General features: G+C 42.1%; 5 protein-coding genes across 8 annotated transcripts in view; 3 read left to right on the top strand and 2 right to left on the bottom strand.

Moving 5' to 3' along the window:
- The window catches only part of LOC109857718 (SLIT-ROBO Rho GTPase-activating protein 1-like), a 54452-nt gene extending 53303 nt beyond the window's left edge, over nt 1–1149 (bottom strand). The window contains exon 1 of one of the 2 annotated variants that reach the window (XM_020434320.1): nt 883–1149. In XM_020434320.1, coding sequence (XP_020289909.1) covers nt 883–961 — 79 coding nt within the window. In that variant the 5' untranslated portion in view covers nt 962–1149. The remainder of the gene's footprint in view (nt 1–882) is intronic. The other variant, XM_020434324.1, reaches the window with a different exon arrangement.
- Nucleotides 1150–2213: 1064 nt separating this feature from the next.
- On the top strand, nt 2214–4497 carry LOC109857716 (intraflagellar transport protein 74 homolog). Its single transcript, XM_020434318.1, has 2 exons — nt 2214–2861; nt 2956–4497. Exons 1-2 carry the CDS (start codon nt 2428–2430, stop codon nt 4478–4480), a joined length of 1959 nt encoding a protein of 652 aa, XP_020289907.1. The 5' UTR covers nt 2214–2427; the 3' UTR covers nt 4481–4497.
- Nucleotides 4498–4734: 237 nt separating this feature from the next.
- LOC109857715 (leucine-rich PPR motif-containing protein, mitochondrial-like) lies at nt 4735–8687 on the bottom strand. The gene is made up of 4 exons (XM_020434316.1): nt 8074–8687; nt 5500–7767; nt 5032–5191; nt 4735–4946 (listed from the first exon to the last, which is right to left on the bottom strand). Exons 1-4 carry the CDS (start codon nt 8521–8523, stop codon nt 4756–4758), a joined length of 3069 nt encoding a protein of 1022 aa, XP_020289905.1. The 5' UTR covers nt 8524–8687; the 3' UTR covers nt 4735–4755.
- A 464-nt stretch (nt 8688–9151) lies between these two features.
- LOC109857721 (microsomal glutathione S-transferase 1-like) lies at nt 9152–11476 on the top strand. Its single transcript, XM_020434332.1, has 3 exons — nt 9152–9260; nt 9859–10078; nt 11004–11476. Exons 2-3 carry the CDS (start codon nt 9965–9967, stop codon nt 11328–11330), a joined length of 441 nt encoding a protein of 146 aa, XP_020289921.1. The 5' UTR covers nt 9152–9260; nt 9859–9964; the 3' UTR covers nt 11331–11476.
- An 8624-nt stretch (nt 11477–20100) lies between these two features.
- The window catches only part of LOC109857720 (titin), a 21936-nt gene continuing 15044 nt past the window's right edge, over nt 20101–26992 (top strand). For all 3 annotated transcript variants that reach the window (XM_020434331.1, XM_020434330.1, XM_020434329.1), the window contains exon 1: nt 20101–25253. In XM_020434331.1, coding sequence (XP_020289920.1) covers nt 20907–25253 — 4347 coding nt within the window. In that variant the 5' untranslated portion in view covers nt 20101–20906. The remainder of the gene's footprint in view (nt 25254–26992) is intronic.

The following is a 26992-nucleotide window of genomic DNA, read 5'->3' as shown; positions in this document are numbered from 1 at the left end:
GGCCAAATTCAAGACAGTTTGTCTAACGACGCGTGTCGAACCCTTTCGACGTTTAACGCAATAAATTCCCGAGTTTTGATTTTTTTCGAAAACAAACAAACAAACAAACAAACGCAAGTAGCGAGCGATAAGCGTTTCGCTCCGGAATGAGAAAAGACGCCAAAAGACGATTTGTTTCTCTTGGAAATTGCTCTTTCTCTCTCACGGACCAAATAATGATCTCATTTGGTAAAATTAGAATGATCGTATGTTACAAATGTTTACTCAATGTCGTCTCAATGTGTTCGCGGATTTAATCCTTGTGTGTTTCTTACGAAACACATCGATGTTCGATCTTCCGTCTGTGACTACTCAAAAAAAAAAAAAAAAAAAAAAAAAGTAAAATCCAAAGATATATTTCCGGTTACGTGTTTCGTGAATAAGTTTCTCAAGTACGAATTGTGCCCGTGAAAAACGTCACGTTGTTGTAACCTTAAAATTCTATGGGAATTTCCTAGGTTTTTTTCGTCGAAATATCGTGCCTGAGAAACGCGCGTTTTGTAACCTTAAAATTTGATAGAAATTTTCTAGTTTTTTTTCACACACACGTACACGTGTTCACAAAATGTTTTGCTGTGTGTGTGTGTGTGTACATGACCATTATATACTCAAAGAGACACGCGAATGTGTTTAAAAACTAGAACATCGCAGTTTCGCAAGCTTTCCATCGCTTTGACGCGACACGTATGCCTAATAATCGATTATCGGAAAATGTTTATTTTAGGAGAGCATCTCTCTCGCAAAGAGGCGACCTCGGCAATCCGACATTTCGTACATGAGAGAACTTAAAACGACATAGACGAGACCGGGGTGGAGCGAACTTGTGAAAAAAATGTTACTTACTATTGAAGATGAGCAGCTTCCGCGTGGAGCCGAGCCGCTTGATGGGCGACTTGACGCTGTCGATCTCTTCCTCGTCCATGATCCCGCGCCGGCGGCGATGCTTGTGCGGACCTTGATTTCCTGGGCTTCTCTCTTTCTCACGACGGGGCGGGGAGGGGGACAAGGGATGGAGCGGGGTTGCGCGGAAAGATGCGGCCACCACGCACTCACACGCACTCACACACGCGAGTGATTACTTGCAACGACCGCGCGCGGTATCAGATGCGCAACAACCGCAACACGCGCGCAAGCCGGTAGCGCGTTTCTGTCGCGCCGCGCGCGAACGATAAACGGAGAGAGCGAAGGTGGACGCGGAACGTGCGCGCGTCGCGCTCGCCGCGGGTTTCAGAGCATTCTCTCGGGAGCACGAGGAGGCCCGTTTGTGTGTTGCCTCCGCCGCCTTGTCCGTCGAAAACCGGTTTACGGGCCCCGGTCGTTATAGGTAGCAGAGGGACGGTACGGTGGAAGTTACTACAGTCGATGCGCTGTGGTTTTTTAATTTATTTTTATTTTTTTTTTTTTTACACACGCCGCGATTCCCCCGAGCGTGCACTTTGCGTTCACTCGTCCCGTCCAACTCGCGCGCGTACTGTGCCGTGTTTGCGCGAGCGTGCGACGACTCGTGGCCGAAGAGCGGCCGACGGATACCGAGGAGAGCCGATCGGCGGCGAATTCGAAACTGTCCGAGCGTGGTCAAAGTGGATTAACGAGCCGATCGGAGCCCCTTGCGCTCACAATCCAATTGATTCGAGAGTTCAAGCGGCCGCGAGCACGCCGCTCATACGACTCCTCGTCGCGTAGTGACTACCGCTAGCTTGTCCACCTCGCTTGTCCTTCGAGACCGCTGTGGCGTGGATATTCTTGGATGAACGTATATACCTATATATTAAATTCAACTTCTCGGGAACCCTTCACGTCGCGCCGCCACCGCGTCATCGCGCGGCCGAATCGCATCTCGCCACTGTTGCCCGGCAACCGTTGGAAGTGGAGTAGCGATGGCGTCGCTGGCGCCATCCGGCGAGAAAGACTAGAACCCATTTAAGAGAAACAAAGAAATAAAAATTCCGATATATAAAATGTACATGAAAATGTGCTGGTACTGTAATTGCATGAAAAAATAATAAAGTAGATAATTGCACCTAAAATTGTTTTTTATTTCTTGCAAAATGATTCCTCACTTGTGTTTAGTAAAACAAATAAATTGACGTAAGTTTTGCAAATATTAAAATATCAATGTTAGTTAAAAATTTTTAATGAAAGAAAATACAACGTTGTATCGTACACGACAGAAATACAAGGCGCGATTGTTAAAATATTAGAAGGATTTGCGAGCCATGCGCAAATGTCACCAGTTTCTATGACTACGATAAGGAAAAACACTGCTATTCTTCACACACACATGTATACAGCGTGATTCTTTTACATTTACCTTAACAATATCATCGAATGAACACACCCCGTTTTTCGACATCTGACGCTCTATACTTAACTTTTTGAAAAAACAAAATGGAATCTGAAAAAAGCGGTTACGGTAAGATCGGAGAACGGCCAGTCACTCGGTGGCGCAGGGAACCGGAAGACACCGCCGGTCCATCAAACAAAGTAGTGGACAGACCTCCGACAGGCTTCGTGAGACCTCAGAGCAAATTCGAGCGGCCGAGATCTCGCCGAGGATACAAGGACGAACAATCGGAACATGTCAACTCCGCTACTTTCCGCTCGGCAACGCCTGGACGTCTCGCCCTGGCGAGGCCACCGTCGGCGTCCCTGTTGTCCAATCGCGCGCCAACTGCAGGGCTCACCAGAATAAACTCCGGACTCACACGTGTCGGAACCGGACTAGCTAAGCAGTTCAATGTGAACGTGCTGGATAGACCGATTACTCAGCATGGTATAGCAGGTGTGCGACCGGGCACCACCAGAGGTTTACCTTTGACAAGGTGATCTTACTACGCTTGTTTTCTTGATCGTTAGTTTTTCTCCTAAAATGTGTTTTATCAACAGGATAGACTTTGAATTTTTCCAATTTCTCAGGCAAATCCAGGACAAAAGGTATTACGAGGGTTTGCTACAGCTGAAGATACGAGAACTGACGCAGGAGATCGCGACGATAATGAAGGACATTGAGGTGCAAAATAAGGAGAAAGCGACTTTTTTGCACTACGACAAGAGAGCCAAGAGTCTGGCCGCGGAGTTGACGACGCTGCAGGCCGAGTTAGCGGATTACAATCTCGTAGTGGAGAAGATGACCATGGATGTTGACAAGGAGGTAATCGAGGAGGAAGCCAAGGAGCTGGCGTTGCTGAACGAGCGCAGGATGGCGGAGGTCGAACGGATGTTCGAGCAACGGAAACAGATGAAACAGAAATTGCTTAAGATGGAAAAGGACATCGAGAATGAGAAGAAGAGAACGGAACACATTATCGAGAGCATGGATCCGCACACGAGGGAGAGGTACGACGAGTTGTTCAGACAGAAAACGGAATTGCAGGCGCAGGTGCAGCAGATGCAGCGCGAATTGGATCAGTTGTCGAAGGAGCAGGCGTATCTGGAGGAACAGATAGCGATGTCGCAGATGAAGCAGGAGGCAGTCAAGCTGCAGGTGAGAATCATCGAGGCGGAGGAAAAGCGGGACAAGCTGCGGGAGGAGGAAAGCAAGAGATTATCGCCGGAAGATGAAAAGGAGCAGCTTCTGCAGAAGATCAAACGTGACAACAGCGACATTGCCGCGACAGAAGCGCAAATAGCCGAGAAAGAGAAAAAGCTGGCGGAACTCGAACAGCAACTGGAACAACTGGAAACCGATATGGAGGACAATCAGTCGGAGAAGCAGGTCAGGTATCAGGAATTGCGTAAACGTGAGGAGATGATGGAAGAGTTCATGGCCACGTACGAGCAGAGCAAGCAAGAGGAAATGGAAAAATTGGAAAAACTCGAACGAGAAATCGTCGACAAACTGGAAGCTGCGGCAAATGCAGTGGAGAACAACGAATACCTGACGAAAGCAGAAGAGACAGCTGTTTTGCGTGACAAGTCACCGTATAGCGATTACGAGGCCACTCATCGCGACGACGACTTCGAAGAGCTGAAAAATGACTACGCGGTCATGCAACAAACGTTCAATAAGCTGAGAATCCTGGAGGAAAAGCTACACCTTGAATCGAAACAGATGAAGGAAAAACTGAAAAAACAACAGAGCGAATTAATCGTTTTGGAGGATTTGGACGGTTTGAAAACGCGAAACGAACTCAAACGAGGTGAACTGATTGCCGAACGCGAGGAATTGGCGTCCGAGGAATCGATTCGCGAGAATGAACTCAAGTCTATGCAAGCGGAATACGACGAACTTAAAGAGAAACTGGAAAAGTACGCGATTTATCCCGAAATTATCAATCTGAATGACAAGTTGGACAGCTTGAAAGAGGAGAATAAAAAAATCGAGGAATTTATAGCTAAAGAGAAAGAACGTGTTGATTATGAGCCGCTCAAAGAAAAAACCTTCAAACTAATTAACGATTATAGCGTAATACTACAAGAAAATTTAAAATCTCTTTATTAAACTAATTTTAGTATACTTTATTTTAATAATAGCAACATCTACTTAAAAAATACAGTAACAATGTTTACCTCTCGAGATGAAGATGTGTGTGTTGTGTGTCGAGACAGAACGATAGAACTTCAATCCTTAGAATTAGATTTTTTAAATAAATAATGATTACACAATTTCTGTTGCAAAATTGTTTTTTTTTAATTTCTATCGTCAGTTTTATCCATTTTATCTTTGGAGTATTATTGATTTACGTGTATGTACACATATATTGCATATATTTTGTTTTATTGACTAAGGTTATCAACATTACTAACATTCACTTTATTGTTATCCTGTTGAAACTCTTGAGGGAGTGAAACTTTATTATATAGCAGAAACTGACTAAAGTTGACTCTGAACTGTTTGCTAGGTTCGATATTTCTCGCACACATTATTTTCCAGAGTTCCAGTGCGTCGTTCACCCTTCCTGTTTTACCTGTGAACACAAATATCAGCACAACATGTTAACATCGATACGACTTGCTCGTTTCACACAGTTTGGATATAGAGATAGTACTTACTATAAAAGGAAAGAATGAGCTCACATATCTCAATGAGATTCAAAATGTGATTGTTTGGAGCCAGTTTAACAATTGTCAAAAGTGCATTCATTTCGTCTTTCCTTTGCGTGTAAGCGAAGTACTGTCTGACAGTCTTCATGTCGAATGGCTGATTAGAATTCTGTAAAAAATAAAAAAAAAAAATCTTACATTCTGAAAACTGTAGAGGAAGTCTTTTATAAAAAAAAATCACATAGTAACATAATTGACGGATTCAAACGAAGTTTGCATCTCTCTTATATTTGTATCTTTTCTATAATAAACAATTATATTACATTGCAAACTTTTATATCTCTTATATATTATTTTAAAAAATTGTATGAGGGAAGTTCTCTTTTTTCTCGAAAAACTTGGATTTCATAAATAATTAAATTAAAAAAATCACATAATTGTATGCCACACACAAATATCAGAACGTTGTACAGTTACCTGTAGTACAGTTTGCAGTTCCTGCGTTTTGTTCAATATCGCTAATGCTATTGCTACGGACATGTTCGCCGAACCGAGTCCTTGAACATTAACTACTGCGTCATATATTGTTTTTACGTGTTTTTTACTCATATTGTCTTTTTGTTTTAACAATTCTGTTAGTATCTCCAACGCTAACGGTGTTTTTTTGTACTCATTATAGCATGTCATAAAGACATTTATAGCATCTGAGAGATCGTTACGTCCCAATGGCAATGCTACCAGCGGCCTCAACATTTCATTAGTAAAATCGCAATGTTTCTTTTCCACAAGCATGGTCAACATATCTTTTGTGTGAAAATGATATTGACTGCACGCCAGTGCATCCAAAAGTTTTTTACAATATTTTGGCGAATTATTTTTAATTACGATATTGTTGGTATCTTTAATCGTTTCATAGGCTGTATTAAAATTGCCCTCCTGTATCAACGCAGTGGCAAATAAGAGAATTTTAGTGTTATCTATAAGGATATCACTAGTCAATAAATCGGACAACGTTGTTTCAGCTTCTTTGAGCTTGTTACATCTTATATACCACTCGAATAAAAGTGTCTTCAGACCGGGCGTCCAATTATACTGACGTTCGTCGAATTCACGTTTGATTTCCTCAAATTTCTTCATATTACGCTCGTAGAGATACGCTTCCATCAACTTACGCAGAATGGTTCTGGTATTGAGTCCGTCGCTATTTAGCTCGATCAAATGATAGTATAGTTCCTTTGTGGTCATGTATTTATGCTGAAGCATGAAGGTAAATGCTGAGCTCTCCATATTGTTGTCCACCATATTATCTATCAGCTTAAGTAGATCTGTTTCTCGCGCAACATCAACATATCTGTTCAACAATATATTTTTGAGAATAGTCGCATCTCGGTTCGATATTTTTGCATTTTGAGATATAAATTCTTTCAAAATACATTCCATATCTTCCACAAAGAACGCCGAATCCTCGTTTTTTAACAGCATTTGCAAGAAGACAGTGATAAATTCTTTACCTTGTGGAGATATCATCAATATTGCTACGCAATTTTTGGTGTCTCTCGTAGCGAAGTAAGCACTCACTAAAGGCTTCATCAGTTCTCTGTAATACAATTTGATTTTAATTTGTTTGCACACTAACAGAGCTTCTTGCATGCGCTTGCGCAACAGTAGGAAGGCCACAAAAGGTATAACTGTGATAGAACCAGGTATATCATATGAATAAAGTCTTTGTAGAGTAATAAATGGATCCGCGGTGTTTACAAACGGATATACATAGTCGCACATCGTGTCGAAGTCTAACTCTACGCCTTCTTCATGCATGCTTTTAACGAGCGCGTATACCTTCGCCTCTCCTTCTTTTTGCGCTATGGTCAGTAAGGGCCAATAATAATGTGGACGTATCTCCATATTTCTATTTCTCATTGTTTGGAATATAGTGAGACACAGATTTATTCTGCCCAACTTCAAACCAATCTCTGCTGCGTTGGTCAACGCATACGGTTCACGTCCAGATTCTACAAAATCATTTGCATATCTTGCGATGTCATCGATTGGAGCACTTGCAATGATTAATTCATTCAAAAAATTACTCACAAAATTGTTTACAGTATCTTTTGTCGCATCGTTCATTGCAATACAATTTATAATAGCATGAGCATCCGCAGCTCGATTGAGTCGTATCAGTTCTACTATTAATTTGGAGATCTCAGACTCTATTTCAGGTAATGAAGCCATTAGATAATTCAGAACTACAGGAATATGTCTATCATTGTCGGACGTACTTAAAATCTTTAATATCCTCAGAAGATTTGCATTGCTCTGCGACTCGTCGTTCAGTATCTTGACTAGTTTTGGAACATCACCAAGTTTTGCATATCCACATGCCAATTCAGTGTGTGCTTTATCTAAGGACAGTTCCATATCTCGCATGAGTGTTATTATATACTCAGCTTCGGCAATTTTACCACTGATAGCATACGTCTGCACTAACTTATTGAATGTCTCCTCATCAAGAGTTATATTTTTCTCTTTTATTATAGACATAATATCTTGCAGATGGTTCATATTGCCTGTTTTGGCAGCTACATTGAGAAGCAAATGATAAGTACATTCATTCGGTTCCACAGTTATGGTATCCAAAAATTTTTTGGGATCTACAAAAGTAGAATTCTCAGCATAAACATCCAGTAAAGTATTGTAATGATCCAGTGTCAATTCCTCATTGTTGTTCTTCGCCAATTGCCAGATCTGTGTGTCAAAATTTAGTCAAATTTAATTAGCTTTAGTATCATAATATTATTATACATTTGCATGCATGTACCTTGGAATCTTATATCAACTCATGATCAACATGTTCAATGAGAGAAGAGAATTGGGATGAACAAAAACTTGTTTGTTTTGTGCATATTCTCTACCAAAAAGTTCTCGCACTTTACAGTCAGCGAGTGTCTCGCGCGTAACGCTATCTCTTTTTCGCCTGTTTTTTTCCTTCGTACCAATTCTCTTCTCCCGTTGAACTCGGTGTATTCAACTCTACTAAGTGACTTATTCTACCTGATCCACCAAATATTGTCTGTCAGTTGGTTTTAGATCGGATAACTGATTGCCGCAAGACCTGAGCAACAAAAGTCCGGCACTGTGCGGTAAGTGATATTTACACTCGTGACATAACCTGATAATTTCCTTCATACTCTCGGCCGACACTCGTCCTTGTTTGATATCGTCGCACAATGACATCACTTTATGATCGATGTCATCTATCGACGATTGCGGAACCGTTGAGCTGAACGTTCTAATACATCTCGTGGTATAAGTTTCGGGTCGTAAATGCGTTTGCACTGAGTTGTAACGCACGTAGCGAGAAACATAACCTTTATGCGGTTGAAGATTGGCCGATTCGCGTAACGACGAATGCATCTGCAAGCGAGCAATACGCGATTTCGCACCGACTCTAAGAAATGCCATGTACTTTCTTAGATGCAACATTTTGTCGGCCTCGATCATTGCGCATTAACGTCAGTAATTGTCGAAAATTAAACCCGAACCGAGAACGGTTTCGAACGGAGAGGTCCGTACATAACCAAAGAATATCAGGGTTACGTTCCAAAATCCTATCTTGATAACCAAAAACTATAGCACGCGTGACGTAAAATATAGCATTTTAGTAACCAAGGTAGGATTTTGGAACGTAATCCAGGAATGTAACGAGTATGCGCAACACATTATCGCTGTATTATCGACTGATGATCAGACACAAAACCTGTTATCAACGTTGCCGTGGAACTTGCCACACGTGACGTCACGCAGTAGAGAGATAGAGAGGTACGACTCGTACCTCTCTATCTCTCTACTGCGTGACGTCACGTGTGGCAAGTTCCACGGCAACGCTGCCTGTTATAAACATTTTCTAATATTTATGTATAATACTTATTGTAATATTTTTAAAATATTTTTTTTTCATATTATAATAATATACAAAGTACCAAGAAAAAATAATTATATTGGTCATACAATGAGTCAGTAATTTAAAGCTGCGTTCCGTTTCACGCATATGCATTTATCTATACTATATGTAACGTGTACTATAGATACATGCGCGCATATGCGTGAAACGGAACGTAGCCTAAGTTCTTTTTGACTACTCAGGTTTTGTTCTTATCAGTCTTAACCTCAACAGTTGTGCGTAAGCTTCGTCTTTTTTGTCTTCTTACACTTTGTCAAAGTTCGCGTATTATCTGTTGGTGAGTTTCTGTTTTATTACGTATGTTTTGCAAGTCTTAACTAAATAAACTGATAATATATGTTGATAAAATGCAAGATTCATGCAAAGCAAAACATTTTTTGTACATAAATTATTGAAACAACACGTTTCAACTTTTTTTTGTACAGTTAACAAGTTTATTTACTTTTTTGTGTTGTGATGCTCTTTTGTGCACAGATTGACTTTTTTTTAAGTGGTTCCTAAATGTAATCTGCAGAAAATATTTCATATTCTTTTATATTTTTAGAAAAGTTAAGTTAGATTAAAGTTAGAAAAGTTCGATTAAAGTTAATGCATAGTGCAACGATATATATATATATAATTGTAATCATCAGTTTTTCATGTGTGTAATTTCTACATCTTCAAGGTAAAATTACAAAAATAGCTTAGAGTTGTGTATACGTCAGCTATAAATTTAAATATAAAAACGTAATTGACTATATAAAAACGTATTGACTCAGGCTCATGTAGAGTAGTTTTGCAATATCAGCTTAAATAGATACGCGTATCTGAGAAATACGTAGTTGAGAGTGTTTGAATGCGTAATTCAGCGAGTCTACTATCTCTTATATAACAAGTGGGGGACGAAGGAACAGACCAACACAGACCGAGACACAGTGAAACCGGCTTCTCATTCTCATAGTGCAGAGTCATTACATCGCACACTTGAAGGCAATTATAAGAATGGTTGAGATAAATCCAGAAACGCTGAAAGTGTTTGGTTTTTGGGGCAGTATTTTGGTCCTGAAACTGATGGCGATGTCATTGTTAACTGGCCGGACACGATTTCGCAAACTAGTACGTATAAAATTCAATACGAATTAAGACAAAGATTTTTTTTTGCGCATTTCTTATATTACTGTTATATTTCTACATTTCTGTGTTAAATAAAATAATTTCTATGGTAAATAAAATATAGTATGAATGTAGATGTTTAGGTCTTGTTTATGCGCGAGCAATAATTAAACTTACGCGGAACCGACAAAGGATTCAAATAGTAGGATTTTAATGCTTCTGTTTATACGCGTTCGGCAATTTTGTATAAACAGAAGCATTCCAATTCTATGCTATAGTTGAACTTTATTAGTTTCGGCATAAGTTAACTGTTATTGCTTGCATAAACAAGGCCTTAAGATTGATATGCACAGAAAGATTTTACTAGAACGTAGTCTATGCCACTTGATCACTTATATAAGCAATCACTAATGTGGGACAGATAATAATAATAATAAACATAAGTCTTCTCTTTCCAGTTAAAGAGATAAGCCTCCTAAATCAGATAAGTCTCCTTATCTTTATATTTTTATTTTAAAATTTTTTAGCTCTTAATTATATTTATAATTTGCACACACCCATATGTGTATATATTTTGAATGTAAGAAATGTGATGTATAGAAAATAACTTCGGTCTCCCATTTGTTTTTATCGTCATATCTCGAAGCCTAACATGAAATATGTATGTTTGACAAAAGAGATATTCGATACAATTATCATTTTATCATATTTTAAGCTTAAGAGAAACTTATGTTTTTTTCGTCTCTTGCTATCAGTTGATTGTTAACTGTAAGAAAATAATTTCGAATTCTAGAAAGAATCAATGCCCACGCGCTCGAAATTACTGGTTCTGTTGTATTTATGTATATACTTATGTGACGCTACTAATATTTAAAAACTCATAAGATCCGTTGAAAATAAATAAAAACCTAATTTGTAATTGTTACAGGTATTTGCTAATCCAGAAGATACTGGGTTTGCTGGAAAAAAAGCCAAAGTAACGTTCGATGATCCAGATGTGGAACGTGTACGAAGAGCCCATTTGAATGATCTCGAAAATATTACACCTTGGTTCATAATCACGTACCTCTGGCTTAGTACCGCACCTGCGCCATGGTTGGCTAAAATTTTGATACGAGTTTTTGTAATTTCGCGAATTGGCCATACCCTTTCCTATGCTGTTATTCCGCAACAACCGGCAAGAGCAATAGCTTTCTTTGTGGGATATGGAATTACGGGTTATCAAGCAGTTGCTACATTGCTGCATTATACATAAAGAGAGAACAGAAATCATTGTACGTAAAAAAACAAAAAGATTTCACTTTATTGTAACACATTCCTTTTTTGACATTGTTTTTTTACTTTTTTAATATTGAGGGAAAATTAAAATGTATGGTGTGTTGTTTTTTTGTATAATAAAAAAGAAAAAATATATTTAAATATAAAAAAATATATTTAACTTTTTTAAGGTCACGTAAAAATAAAGGACAACTTACGTAAACATCTTTCTCTCTCTCATCACGAAAATTAACATTACAATCTGTGCTTTATTTACAAATATAGGGTGTCAACAAAGGCGCAAAATTTAATTTTTCAATAAAACGCATCATTTATACGTGTTTTATTTTAAAAAATTATCTTGATACTACAACTATTCCTGGTGCCGAACAATATTTGCTTGTTTTTTATGTTTGCGTGACCTTGAAGGTGTTTAGATATGTACTTCTATCTTTTTTGTTCGCAGCAATTGCGGCTGTTACTCCCACTCCTAAGTACTTTATGCATTTTGTATGCGGAACGATTCTCATCCTGGGAAACCTAGTGTATAAGGGCATATAGTTCAGCTTTTACCGCGCACGCGTCTCGAACATACATCGAGGGCGCACACGCGAACTTTGTCATATGCGGCATCGCGACGCGGGAACGTCAGACGTCGCGACGCGTCTGTGACGTGCTGGTCGTCGTCGTCGTCGTCGCCGTCGTCGACGACGTTGTCGTACTCGTGTCACGATGTGATTATTCAACGATTGAAACATGCCGCGATTCATCGGGTACTTTTTAAATCTTGCGACGCGATGTGTTTTTGATGCAGAATTGTAGAATAGAAAAGCCAAGAATTACATGGTTTTCTAACGTAACAACGATCGATACCTGAAGCGTGGAGTGATCAAGAGGCGCGATCGTAGGTGAGCGCGCACAAATATTTTCAACTATCTTTTTCAAATAAAGTGAGAAAACATATAGAGAGAAAAAAAAATTACAGATAAAACAAATTCGAGACAATTTTTTGTTTTTGCATTTTTTAATCACGTGATGTATTTGTCTCACACATTGTGTGTTCATTTATCGCACGTTGCACACGCACAGAAGCGTATTGTGTGGAAAAATAAGTAGAGTTCGCGAGGCGTGTCGCGGTGGCTGCAGAAACTCAAGAGAGAAATTTCTTATCTTACATCCACGCGCAATTTTCTCCTTTGTTCCGACGACAAACACGAGATCCCTCAGGTTACACGCGAATGGAATCAAGCGCGGACAGGTTATTCCCTACACCTGCATTTCTGGAAGGATCAAGCCGTTTTCTTTCAACCCGAATAGAAAAGCCAGCTGAGCGATTCTTTCTCACGCGCAACGGTTTGCATAGGATGGCAGCATGTCTTATCGAAGATTGAAATGAGTTTCCAACTTCTTCGCACCCTAGTAATTTCTTAGAACGATCACGACAAAACGTAATAACTTTTTTTTTTTTTTTTAGGTAAAGTTTGCCACTTAGATTAATGGTTTAGCAATGTTATCTGAAGAGGAGCTCAGTTCTCAGAATGCGCACACAATTATTTTAGTTTTTAATTAAAATCAAGATATAGGACTTTATAGCCATACCCTCGATATATGTATATGCAAAATATATATTTTTCGCGTTAAGATTTTTTAAATTTCATTTTAGGGGTTTAATAGGAATAATTCATATATATGTGGTGCAAAGTAACATTTATATAAATTTTAAAATTGTTATTCAATTTTTCTATGTGTAGTAATTTACATGTTTAAAAAAATTATATATATTTCGCATCCAGCGTATGACTGTAAAGTTCTATTTCTTGATTTAATTATAATACTTAATGAAGCCGTATTAGTTTTTAATCAATAAGAAATATATAAAAAATATCTAAAACACAGAAAAAACATTTTCGTTTTCTATTAAACGACAAATAAAAAATACAATAAAGAGGATAAAACTATATATTTTATATAGTTTCCAATACTTTTTACAAACATGATTAAAAATATGTTATTTTTATGTTATAAGTAACGACATATAAGTTTTATTGTGTAAGAAAAGAAAACCATTTTCTGATCTCTCCGCAACATGCTTCACTAGCACTGTACGCCAATGTTTTGCTACTTACTAGAGCTTTTGATGTAATAAAATTTTCTCACACACACACACACGTAGACCGTTACGTGCAGCTATAGCTTTTAGCTATATCTATGTATACATATACATGTAGAAAAATTCTTTGGTAGCTGTGATTAAAATTTCTGGTACATTACAAAATTGAAATATGATTCCGTACACCCATTAATTAACATTCCTACGAAATGCGCGAATATTCATTGTTCTGTCGTAAAAAAATTTATTACTCGGAATATTTACACGCATATTATGTTGCTCATTTATGGTGAAAAATTTATACGTAGACATAATATTATAATTTCAAACAACGAAAATAGACAAAAATAGACAAATCTCTTCATTTGTTTCATCAATACCGTCCGTGGTTACCACATCTAGGACATGCACATTGTGTGCAACCATGCACCAATATGTACGCACATTCAACTTTACCTCAAAGAGAGATTTGCATGTTTTATCAGAGAAATTCTGAATAAAGAGAAAAAAATTGCACAGATCTCGCAGAGTTTTTGATAGAAATTGCAATTAATGCAATGCACATAAAATTATGATATTATTATATAATATATCGTACACAAAAACAATTCTTTTTCAATATCTATAAAAAAAATACATTCTCACGTGTGAATTATCGTGCAAAAAGCAATTAACGTGTGCGATCGCTTGTTTTACCTCAACTACAACTACCGCTCTATTGCTTAGATCGAATGCTTTATCGAACGTAGCAAATATTAATTAATTTGATGATATTGGAGGCGGTTTATGTACATGACTACAAAGCCGATCTGGTATCGACCACGTGCCCAGTCCCTAAAGGCAGTTTAAGCACAAGGGATCGCAAACGCTCAGTCGGTGCATGCCTGCGGCGCGAGAGATGCGCACAGATGCACGCGGTGTGTGCATCTCTGGTTCGGGCGCGGTTATCGATAATCGTGTCAATTTTCCGTGTCGCGTGGTCACGCCTTATACGTGCGTGCCATCCGTAATTGCATTTCTCTGTATCGGCTGTCACGGCGAGCGAGCGAGCGCGCGCCGGTGGCTGCGATTCAATTTGCGTCGGGATTAGTAGCAAGATTCTAATCACGTTCGAGGGTGGAACGCTCCACCTCCATCCCTTTGTGGGAAACGACGGACAGGCTAGTTACACCGATAAATCCGCTTGTTACCGCTCATCGAGGCGGAGATATACTTTATTCTGACCTGTTTTTTTATTTCGCGTCGCTCGACATTTTGCACTCGAAAATGAGAAATTACATATAAATTTTCGCTCCAACGAACGTCAATGACAATCTCTGTTGCGTATTTCGTGCGCGGTCTATAAAAAAAAAAACTCAGCCTTTCTCTAAATCGAAATCCCTCCAGGGGAAAAAAGTACGCGAGAACCACTGCCGCGATGTCTGTGTTTTTTAGTGTCACGGTCGTGAGCGCGACGGGATATGGTTTCGTTGTATGTACAAGCAAGACCTCGCTCGCATTGGGGGCTCCGAGAGAGTTATTCTTCGATATTTATCGCTGTATGAAGAATATATCCGTCGAGAGACTCTTAGCGCCCGACGGATAACCGAAACGACTCGTCGTGACATCACAGGCCGCAAATATGCGCGAGACTTATCCCCCCGACCCTGTTGTGAAAAATTCGTTCGTGTTTGCTTTTATGGTCTGCATGCATCTCGCACACAATCGGGACGCGCGTATGGAAATATCGTACTTGAAAAGACCGATCCTTGAGGGCGAAGGATGATGACAAGAACGGAAAAAAAGACACCGCGGAATCCTCGGCCCTGAAAAAAAGGTCGCGACGGAAAAAAAAGCGAAGGATTCCGTGAAAAACGAATTGCAACGGGGGGGAGAGGAGGGGGAGAGAAACAGAGTATTCATTGTAGCTTGTTGCGTGATTTTATAACTCGCGCGTGAATAATCGGTCAGTTTTACGTCCGATGATTTCACGACGTCGAGACTGACTTGTGCTTTGATGACGAGTCACGCGCACGCTTCGTTTAAATTCATATTCTTTTTTAGAAATATTAAACATTAATTTAAGATTCTGTTGTTTTTTTTTATTTTTAGTCAAAAGTAATAAATACGTACCGTGTGTATGTGTGTGTGTGTATATGTATGTAACTTTAAGAAGTTTATTCAAAGGAAGAGAGACACGTACGTGCGATATTTTGCGTTAATTGAAGTAACGCCGAAAATTTCGAGCACACTGCTGAAGTAACGCACCGCGTTACCTGTACTATTTGTAAAGAATTTACGGACTGTGTAACATAATAAATTAGAACACTCTTAATTACTAAAAGGGCGTTACTCCCGCAAGATGCAACCGGCTGGTTCCTCTCTGACATCGACGTCTAACGACGCGTCAGCGAAGAAGGTCAGGCTGCATCGCTTCGTCTTAGGAGGAGCGCAATTACAAAAGTTTCCCTTTTAACGTTAATTAATGAGAGAGTCCGCCGCGCACCGTACTTAATTATGGCGCTATCCATTACGGCGGGGCGGCCTCTTCTCTCCCAGAGTTGGGCATGCTTTCAATTCTCCCCCGGGAGAAAGACCGCGCCAAACTGATTTACGGAGAGCGATTGACTCTTTTTTTCTCTCTCTCTCTCTCTCTCTCTCCCGCATAAAGTTAACCCCGTTCGCCTTAAGTATCCGCGCAAATTCCTCTCGGTTTGACCGCGCGATTTTTTGTACGCGAGGCACGCGTGCCGATATCTCTCTCTCTCTCTCTCTCTCTCTCGAAATCAATTACTGATTAAGGTATCTTCGCCGCGTGATGTCGCCATCTAAGAATTCGATCGCGTCCTTCGACGCGAAAAAAAATGAACGTACGTAAGTGGATCAACCAGCGTGTTGTTGTTTCCAGACTGCGCAAAATGAATAATCATGCTTGATGCGTTGCGACTTCTCGCGTATACGGGAATATTTTTTAATAATTACGGAAAATAACTTTAAAAGCGATACTACATTAATTTTTTTAATGTAAATTGACGTTCGGAGCCGATAAAAAGTAAACATGTGACATATGTTAATTGTTACATGCGCAATTGAAAAATTAGTTCTCGGAGCTTTCGAGCGAATAATAAATTCGCGCACTCGCGACGTTGAGGTCGGCGAAAGTCGCAAAAGAACATTAATCTGGCGGGAAAATGGCGCGGCACTTACGCGCAAGCTTATTGCGAGTGACACGTACGGAATCATTCACGCTACGCTCACCGGTACATACGGATGACGCGCTCGCTCTGCGGTTACCGGTTCGCCTACGGATTTCGACACATTCGCCAAATACGGCGCATTCGAAGAAGTCGAACTCGAGAGAAGTCTGCGTCTGGTTTTCTGCCCACGCCGTGACCCGCCGTCGCTTTTTACGGAGAAAACAAGACGGGTACAAGACGGGTGTGGTACTTTCGCCCCTTAAGCGAAATGATCGCGGGGATGCACTCCGCATGTGATCGGAAACTTTTTGCCGATCGATCGTTACAGCTGTCACGTACAGAATTGCGCGTCTCCAATCTTGAAAATAAAATTTACGAGAGTTGCCGTTCGCGATCAATTTTTCCGTTCAAATTTCAGACGTACGGATTTTTACTTGGTCGCTTCTTCTGCGTTTTTCTGATCTTTTAATCTCTTTAACGTGCGACGATTGTAACAGGAACACGACAATCGGAGATTTTTTAATTATAAAAATATCTGTCAACTGAGATAGTTTTTAAAACGCAAGTTTTTCGAGCGCTCTGTTCGTGTAATAAATGATGCATTTCATTGCGCATGTAAATTGAAATCGTCGTAAGAAACAAGCATTCATTACAGCTGTAATAAACGTCTTCAGGTTTAAACGTACGTGAGAATATTTTTCAACGAGACACACCTTGCGACGACGTTGACGCCTGCGAAGCGGGCTCCGCAGCCGGGAGCGAGTATGCTAACGCATTGATACAGACACGTTCCTTCGTCCGATGTGTATTTTAAAGCAAGCAGGGAAAACCGCGAGAAAAAAACAAATTTTTCATATTTTCCCCTCCTTCTCCTTATCTTCGGCTTCTGTTTTTTCAAGATTCGAAGAATAAGTTTTTTAAAAAAAACGGAGTTTCCGGCTCTGGAATTGCTCTGAACAACCAATAAACGTGGCACGTCGCCGCGAATGGCAACACTTGCGTAACATTTGTTTCCTAGCCACGTAGAGTAAATCGGGCGAACAATTTTCTCGTTCAATCAAAATGTTAACGAACTCGTTCCGCAACGAGACGTGAAGACCGCTTCACGTGGGCGTTAACGCGCGCGTCCCGTTATAAAAAAAAAAATGCTCGCGCACTTCCTTCGCCGAATTGGCATTTTCGCAATGCGAGCGATGTTTGTTTATCGCGCAATTTATTCCGATGAGTCAACGCTGACCGAGTGCAGGAACGTAATCGGCTTTCTTTAAACAATCGCGACTATCACAGGTGGAAGAGAAAAAAAAAATCAAAAGACTCTTTTCTCCAGCGCGATAGCAAAAACATTTATAACACTTATTGACGTTTCATAATATTCGACGGCTGTTTCACGTGCCACAACATATATCCGATGTTACATTCGCGAACACATGACGCGTGGTGCGACGTGCCGCTTTTGCGGCCCGCCTCGCGCAGCGCTGACCCATTATTATTATTTGCAAATCATGCATTAATATTTTGATGCTCGCCATATGCGCCACGGACGGTCATTTACAAACATTTTAGCAATTTCAAACGCGAAAGCATGAATGCGGTAATTATCCTATAATGCGTGTGTTTGCTCTATTATCGTGTTTGTCGTTTAAATGTACATCGAACTGCGACGCAGCAACGAAATATCCCTCTTTATGCCATTTAATGCGAAAATTTGCTTCAATGAGCAAATCGCGATCGCGCAATTTTCAGAAAACAAAATATACTATATGATCTACTAATGATTGTGACATAAGTTTAATAAAAAGATTTCGTGACGAGAGAAGAGAAGACAAACATATTGTCCGATGTTTCTCGCAGAATTCGAGTTTTTTAAGCGCCAATGATATATATTACTCCCACATGATAATAGAGTTCTGTTATATATATATATATATATTTTTTTTTCTTATTTACGCGCTTGTCCCCTTATTGTCGTCTGAGAGGAAACGCCGTTTACAACCTTCGCAGTGGTTTCTGTAAGCCTACGTCATCGCTCGGTTTACACCGTGGCATCACGATGGACCGGTTCTGCGAAGGTGCCCCCACCGATTTCTCCATCATGTTCGCGACGCTCGTTGTCCGCGATTATTTCTCACTGCGCGAAACGTCGAGGAGACGAAGAAACTCGCTGCTTATACGCGTCGTGAATCACTGCACGAGCTCTCGTATAGAAATTAGTATCGAGAAGAACAACTTATCTGATTCGCGCCCACGGAGAAGAAGATACCGTATGCTTTTGTTTTTTTTTTTTTTTTTTTTACAGGGATTCTTCATCGGCGCCTGTTTTTGACGTATAAAACAAATGCAATCTGTACATTTCGTGCACTCATTGCGTGTACGATATTAAAATTGCAACATAATTTTGCATAGAGATTGCACGCGCGTGTTTAATGAAAAAATAGAATTTAATAAACGAACGTCACACGTAAAACGCACGAAATCTAATTTTTGTAAAATTTAATTTCGTGTAAAATTGTAAAATTTTATTTACGCGCGCAAAAAAAAATATCTATTTCGGATTATTTTTTCATATTACGCAAAAATTCAGTTCGGAATTCCACGCGAGAGATTAACAGGTGCACGCTGTGACGGAAAAGATAAAAAAGACTACATCCTGCGTTTACGTGTGTGTTACGTAATGTACAACTACGTGCGTGTATACATATATATACATATATATATATATGTACGCGCGTGTGTGTTCATGCGGCACGCCTCTACATATCTGCAAATTGACGTGGTGTTATAGCCGAACGTCAATATATTTTACGTTCTCTTTAACAATAAAACTTTAGTATTGTGTTATTTCGTCGAGTATTTAATTAAATTAACATCAAAATATTCAACTTCGATACCACAATATTTTGTAGTATTTATAAATGTGCGACGCACACATCCGAAGATTATTATTAATTAATTACTCGCAAATGTGTGTGTGTGTTATTTCTCTCCGTTAAGTCCGCGTCAGAGTATGCGATTGTCAACAATATTTTCGCTAGAAAAAAAAAAAATTATTTCTCGATGCTTTTTCACATCATCGGACGAGCGACTTATTGAAATTCGACATTGACACAAAGCGTACATGCGCGACATGTACACTATCGCTGTGCAAACAACATACGCGCGTGACGAAAGAAGAAGAAGTCGCGAAGATATGCGGCGCGAGGGACAGAAAAAAGACAGAAGATGACGACCAGTAATCTGGCGCGCATCGCGCGCGCTTATACGAAAACCGATACACCTGGCTGCGCGACACAGTGTGACGAATGTGTGCGCGTGTGTACACGCGCGTGTGACGTTCACGCCCGGTGAACCGTACACGTCAATTGTTGACGCGGACAATACGTCCCACAGTCTCAAATACATGTGAGACACACGAAGATGGGTGGCAGCAACGTCCCACGCGAAGCGAGCCACGTACCTAGCGAGACGAACGCGAACGAGCAAAGGTTCCACGCGGCGCGGAAAGTAGGGATACACCGGTGTTCTCCGGGCAATAAAAGGTCCATACTTGGTGTATGTCAGTGTCAGTGACGGGGGCGAGAGAGGAACGGCGCGGAGCGGAGTGTACCTCGCGCGCGTACGTCTAGACGCACTTACAACAAGCGACATCGAATCCGACACCGCATCGGCTCGCGAGCCATCGAATCGCGAGCTACGCACCACGTTGGTGACACACCTCGTTCACGCACGGATTTCGGAGTTTTCTTTTTTTTGTTTTTTTTATTATTCGGAGTGAGAATCTCACGTCGGAAAAGAAGGAGAGGAGAGAACCTTCCCACTTGATGCCGGCGCGCGAGCGAGAAGCAAGAAGCGCGCACGCATGTATATAACGCGGGCGGGAAAGTTCCGGGGATCATACAGAAGAAACGAGTTTGTAAACGAGGCCGGTCACAGCGGAGCTTCAGTTTGCTTCGAGAGACGTCGGTGAACGCGAGAGCTAGAGTAGTAGTAAACATACCGAGAAGTGGTTCACATACCGAGTGCCAATTGATAAACACGCCGATAATAAACGTTCGAATGCGATAAGCGAATCGTCTGTGTCTGGAATTTTGAGAGACGTGACATTTCAGCGTCAGTGATTGAGGAATCAAAGAGATATTCGGTTATAATTGTGCAAAAAATTGGTATTTCGCGACTTTCTTCATTGGTTCTCGTCGCAATTTGCTATCGTCGCACACGCGCGTGTGAAAAAATTAATTACAATCCTTGTACTCGGGTTGTGTAAACCGCGCGCAACCGGAAGCTCGTCGCAATGACTATTCACAAGAAGGGCACGAAGACGAGGAACAAGGAAAAGAACGAGGTGGCGACGACGTCGTCGTCGGACGTGTCGACCACAGAAACGGTCGAGGTCGTGTCTTCGACCAGCGTGGTCGAGGAGTCGAGTCAGGTCATGAAGAGCGAATCCAGAAGCAGCATGATGGAGGTGACGAGCGCGAGTCGCGAGGTCATCATGGATTCAAAAGGTAATGTGATCAAAGTTATCGAAACACCTCCGCAAACCTCAGTACAGCGAACCTCGGCCAGCCGTAAGACCGGGAAGAGTTCTCAGGACTTCATTGCCGCAGAGCAGACCCAATCGATCAAGCAAGCGAAGAAGACGCACGAAACTCCGCGCGAGACTGCGAAGTCTCTCTCGGAGAATCGTGTTCTTCAGGGAGGAACGATCGAACAGTCCGTGCAAAGTCAGAACGCGTCAACCAGCTCGACGGTTCAAGAGTCGGTGTCCTCGAGCACCGTCGTCGAGAGTTCATCGACGAGCCGAGAACAATCGTCCACCACCGTTGACGACGTCACAATCACCGGAGGAGATCGCCCGGTTCCTCATACGTCGTCAAGGTCGACCGAAAGCGTTCGCGTGAGCAGCGAGACGAGCGAGGCGATAACGAAGGACGGCCAAACGACATCGAACACGACGAGGATTCGCGAGACGGGCGACAGGATCGAGGATAATGGCAAAACGACGGCCACGTCGAGCCGGGAGGTCGACAACGAGCGCACGATCACGCCGTCCAGCGTGACTTCTATCAAAATTGCCGACGACATCAAAAGCGGAGAGAAAAGTGCGCGAGGCGAATCAAGATCGAAAGTTGAGTTGTCAACTCGCTGCAACAAGCCCGGCCAGTCCACGTGGGACGGCACGTTCGTCTACGAGAAACCCGTTAAATTTCCCGAAAATCGAAGCGACAAAACGGCGGGTTCGAAGAGCGACGTTTCGCGACAAGGTAGCGAAACGAGCGTTAAAGTCACTCAAAAGGCCTCCACTACCAGCAAAGAGACGATCGATCAAATCGTGTCTTCGAGCGTGACTCGAGACACCAAGATGACTGTCGACGATGGTTACGTGACCACTCGTATTCGCGACGCCACGTCTTCGGAGAAAGTCACGTCCTCTGAAGATGCGACGGACTTCGCCGACGAGAAATATCCGAGAGGATCGATTCGTCATTCAAAGCTCGGCGATTCCGCGTGGGACGGCAGTTTCGTCTTGGAGAAAAGCGAACCGAGACCCCGGCGTAACGATTCTGACGGCGTGTTCCGCCAACAAGACTCCGACAATGTCGTGGAGACGACTCAGAGAAAGGACTTTAAGGAGAAGAGCACGGATGGCACGTACGAGAGAGAATCGTCCGAGACGACGCGCGTCGTGAAAGGCGCCACTGACAGCACCAGATTTATTTCGGAAGAACGACACGACGTAAGCAGAGAAAGCACGATCCACGTCGACGGTACACCGATCAAAGAACATCCTGCCAGCCCGTCTCATAAAAGAGTTGCCAGACCCGGCGATTCCACGTGGAACGGCGAATTCGTGTACGAAAAGCCGCGGGACGATGCAAAGAAGCAACATCCTTCGGACGTCACAGTCGTCCGACGAACGGAAAAGCGCCACGACTCCGTGGACATCGAGGACGTCACCGAGGACGTCTCGAACGTCTCTGAGTCGATGTCAGCCTCGTACATCGTCGAGTACGCGATCTCGAGCGACAAGAAGAACGTCGAGAAGGTCACGTCCGTGTCCGAGGTGATCTTGGAAGAGGACGGTTCTGACGAGAGAATTAGGCGCGGTACTTCGGAAAGTCCCGAGAAACAGTCTCCTCCTCGACGAGACGCGAGTTCGCGTTGTTACAAACCGGGTCAGTCCACCTGGGACGGGACTTTCGTCTACGAACAACCTAAAACGACACCCGACAGTCGACGAAAACCGGAGGACAGACGTATGACAAGGGCTCTCGATATTCGGGACGTTACCGAGGATAAGTCGATGAACGAGGACGTCATCACGAGCACTTCCTACGTTGTTGAACACTCGTCAAGTCAGCAGAGCTTCTCGGACATCAAAGACGCGAGTCTGACGTCCACGATTTACGAGACGGTCGTTCACGAGGGTCGTCCGATCGAGACGACGATTAGATTCGATAAAGACACGTCGCGAGGCCGAGTCTCGACAACCGAACGTCAAACCAGTCCGTCGTCGCCACGTCCGGTTAGTCCCGAAAAAACGCCCAGAAATTTTCGAAGCACCAAACCCGGCTCGTCGACGTGGGACGGAACCTTCGTGGCTGAGAAACCGCAGGAGAAGAAACGACCGCCCAGCAGAGAGTCCGTCGATGGCAGACTGCCGGATAAATCTCGTCCGGTTGACGAAAGCGGAAAAATATCCGCGGACACGTCGAAGAAGCGGCACGAGATCGCCGATCTGCGAAATGTCACGCGAGACAGCAGCTCCGAGATCACGGAGAGTTCCGTGGTTGTCGAACAATCGATGACGCATGAAAGTTACAAGGATTCCGACAATCTCGATTATTCGACGACCTCCGTCGAAACCGTCGTTATTCGCGACGGCCAGCCGATAACGACGCAAAAAACGATAACCATTGACGAAGGCAGCCCCGTGAAGAGACCGTCTGATGTAATTACCGTTTCCAAGAGCGCCATTAAAAGTCCCGAGAGAAAGGAGCCTCGGGGAAGCGACAAGAGCTACCGATCTACGAAACCGGGCTCGTCTACGTGGGACGGAACGTTCGTGTACGAAAAACCGAGAGAGCAAAAACCAGTAGATAAAAAGACACCAAAAGATACGTCTATATACGACAAACCGAGTACACTCAAAGCAAAACCGAGTGACGTTACCGATCGCAAAACAGTTGTGATATCGGAAACGTCGAAGGACGTGACGAGCACAGCCGATTATTCCACGAGTTCGGTGACGGTCGAGCAAACGTTCGTCGTCGATTCGAAGACACACGACTCGTTAAATCTAACGAAAACCATCGAAGAGAGCAAAGAGGATAAGATACGCACGATCGACTACGAGCGACCGTCTCTTCAACAGCGTCCGGAAGATGCTGGACAGCCCAGAGACGAGAGACCGCAAAAAAGTCCGATTGACAGAAGTTATCGGCCAACGAAACCGGGCGCTTCCACCTGGGACGGATCGTTCGTGTACGAAAAACCGGTGGAGAAAAAACCGGGTGATAAAAAATCACCTTCGAAAGATACAACCGTGGACAAACCGAGTCCACTGAAAGAAAAGCCGAGTGACGTCACCGACCACAAAACAGTCGTAATATCAGAAACGTCGAAGGACGTGACGAGTACCGCCGATTATTCCACGAGTTCGGTGACGGTCGAGCAAACGTTCGTCACCGAGTCGAAGACACACGACTCGTTAAATCTAACGAAAGCCATCGAAGAGAGCAAAGAGGATAAGATAAGCTCGATCGAATACGAGCGGCCGAAACCGTCTCCTCGACAGCGTCCGGAAGACGCTGGACAGCCCAGAGACGAGAGACCGCAGAAAAGTCCGATTGACAGAAGTTATCGGCCAACGAAACCGGGCGCTTCCACCTGGGACGGATCGTTCGTGTACGAAAAACCGGTGGAGAAAAAACCGGGCGATAAAAAGACACCTTCGAAAGATACAACTGTGGACAAACCGAGTCCACTGAAAGAAAAACCGAGTGACGTCACCGATCGCAAAACAGTTGTGATATCAGAAACGTCGAAGGACGTGACGAACACTGCCGATTTTTCCACGAGTTCCGTGACGGTCGAGCAAACGTTCGTCACCGATACGAAAACATACGATTTGTCGAACATATCCGAAACTTTCATCGACGAGAGCACGGGAGATAAAGTGCGCGCGATCGAGAAGCCGAGACAGCCCTCAGACGAAAAGCCAAAACCGTCTCCTCGACAGGAGATCGACTCTAGGAAACCTAAAGACGAGAGACCGCAAAAAAGTCCGGTTGACAGAACGCACCGGCCATCGAAACCGGGCGCCTCCACTTGGGACGGATCCTTCGTTTACGAGAAACCGCAGGATTTGCGAAAAAAACCAACGGAACCAATTGAGAAATCGAAGGAGAAACCGACGACGGATAAAAAAACGACGCAGGACGACGTCACGAAGGTTCGTTACGTCGAGGATGTCGCGGATATCACGCACGAGGATATCACGCGTACATCTGAAGTGGTGCAACAATCCTCTTACGTAATCGATCAATCTTCGAGTTTCACTTCTGTGCGAGACGTACGCGATATTACGGACGAGCGTGTCATCACTGAATTTACTACGGACACTCACAAGGATGTGGTGAGTAATTGCGAGACATTATTAAAATATGTATATCTTCATTAACCGACCATGCAGCAGGAAGTTCGTTATTTAAAACCGCCACTCGCGTAATTCCGCGAAATGATGACTTAAATGAAAGGGAGAAAGAGAGAGGAAATTAAATAAAGTAAGTAAATTACTTGATTCTTAACACGAAATTGAGACAATCAAGCCTGACAAGGCTTGAGATGTAAAACTAAAATTGATACGCGCAAAAATTAGATCAAATGTAAATAAAACATTTCCAATAAGATAATTAAAAAAAAAATACTCGCGATATATCTATCTATAAACTAAATCTTTGATAAACGACAATAGCCATCAGATGTCATCAACGTCGGATTTGTGAAAAATCTTATCGAGACACTTGTCGAGAGTTCAGACCTTGCGGAAGAGGCTCGCATGCGATACTTTCACTTCCAAAGCGAACGGCGAAGGTCGTGGGGTTCACACGCGTGTGGCGCCGTTGAAAATAAATCTGACGTAATGCGTCGGTCTGCAGAAGGACAAAGAGAAAGAAAGAGAAAGAGAGGGAGAGAGAGAAAAGGGTTAAGTACAGAATAAAACAGCGGAGAAGTCGTTTTGTTGTTAACCTCGTCTGCGTCCGAGACGGGACGTGGTCTTCACGGTTCAAAATTTCTGAATCCCGACGCATCGGATCGATGCATGCGAGACCTCGAGCGGAATTGATGTTTCAAAGGACGTGAAGGACGACGACGATTCTGCTCGATATAACGTTACCTTAATTGTAATCGCTTACGGTCATCGATATTAAAATGCAGAAATCTATGTATATATAACTCGTTATTTTATAATTGCTAATTCCATCAGAAACATCGGCGCGATAACCTTTGCTTTTGAGCAAACGTTGGACTTTGGTATTCACTCAACATTAGTTGCGTTTAAGAAAGCCACGCATATGTTATATCGTATTTAATATCACCTCGCGATTCTCACATATAATATCAAAATAATTATCTCTTTCTTTTCGTAATTGATGTATTGGGTCATCAAATATAAAACTTGAATATATATATTATTGAACATATGTATATATATATATATACATATATATATACACATATATATATTTATATTTATATATTTATATTTATATTTATATTTATATAAATGTGTATTACATGTATATTTATTATATAAATATTATAATATTTAAATATTTAATATATTATATATATTTATAAGTATTTATTACACAAAGAGTAGAACTCCAGTAATTTCGAGCATCACAGTTTCGATTGTTCCTTTACAAGCGAGCCAATTCCTCTACTCGTGACGATTCCGATCTTAAGTGACTGCAAAGATCGTAAAATGCGTATCTATCCTCACACTAAGACTCTAAAGAGAAAGAAAAACACATCTCTTTCGTCTTTTGCTATCAGTCGCTAATTGGAAGGGAAAGAAAATAATTTCGAATTCTATAAAAAAATCGATGTCCATCACGCGCTCGAAATTATTGGAGTTTTGCTACATATACACCTGTCAAGTTTTTCATAATCAATGATCCAATACTTGATTTCGAACGATAATTGATGCGTGTGTACGAATGAGAGAGAAGCCAATTACGTGACTGTTCACGCTGTTCGTAAACGTCACCTCTCCGACATATCGTATCGCGCGAACGCGAGTGTAATCACTCGCAATCAGGCTCAATCAAGAGAAGGAGAGAGAGAGAGAGAGAGAGAGAGAGAGAGAGA

The sequence above is a fragment of the Pseudomyrmex gracilis genome, unplaced genomic scaffold, assembly GCF_002006095.1.
Source record: "Pseudomyrmex gracilis isolate BER0280 unplaced genomic scaffold, ASM200609v1 scaffold_169, whole genome shotgun sequence".
NCBI lineage: Eukaryota > Metazoa > Arthropoda > Insecta > Hymenoptera > Formicidae > Pseudomyrmex > Pseudomyrmex gracilis.
This window is presented reverse-complemented; position numbering and strand designations above follow the sequence as displayed.

Coding starts and splice junctions, on each gene's coding strand:
- LOC109857716 (XM_020434318.1), top strand. CDS start 2,428: ATGGAATCTGAAAAAAGCGGTTACGGTAAGATCGGAGAACGGCCAGTC. Junction 2,862..2,955: donor AGAGGTTTACCTTTGACAAG/GTGATCTTACTA, acceptor CCAATTTCTCAG/GCAAATCCAGGACAAAAGGT.
- LOC109857715 (XM_020434316.1), bottom strand. CDS start 8,523: ATGATCGAGGCCGACAAAATGTTGCATCTAAGAAAGTACATGGCATTT. Junction 7,768..8,073: donor GACAATATTTGGTGGATCAG/GTAGAATAAGTC, acceptor TTTGACACACAG/ATCTGGCAATTGGCGAAGAA. Junction 4,947..5,031: donor GCTCATTCTTTCCTTTTATA/GTAAGTACTATC, acceptor TTGTGTTCACAG/GTAAAACAGGAAGGGTGAAC.
- LOC109857721 (XM_020434332.1), top strand. CDS start 9,965: ATGGTTGAGATAAATCCAGAAACGCTGAAAGTGTTTGGTTTTTGGGGC. Junction 10,079..11,003: donor GGACACGATTTCGCAAACTA/GTACGTATAAAA, acceptor TAATTGTTACAG/GTATTTGCTAATCCAGAAGA.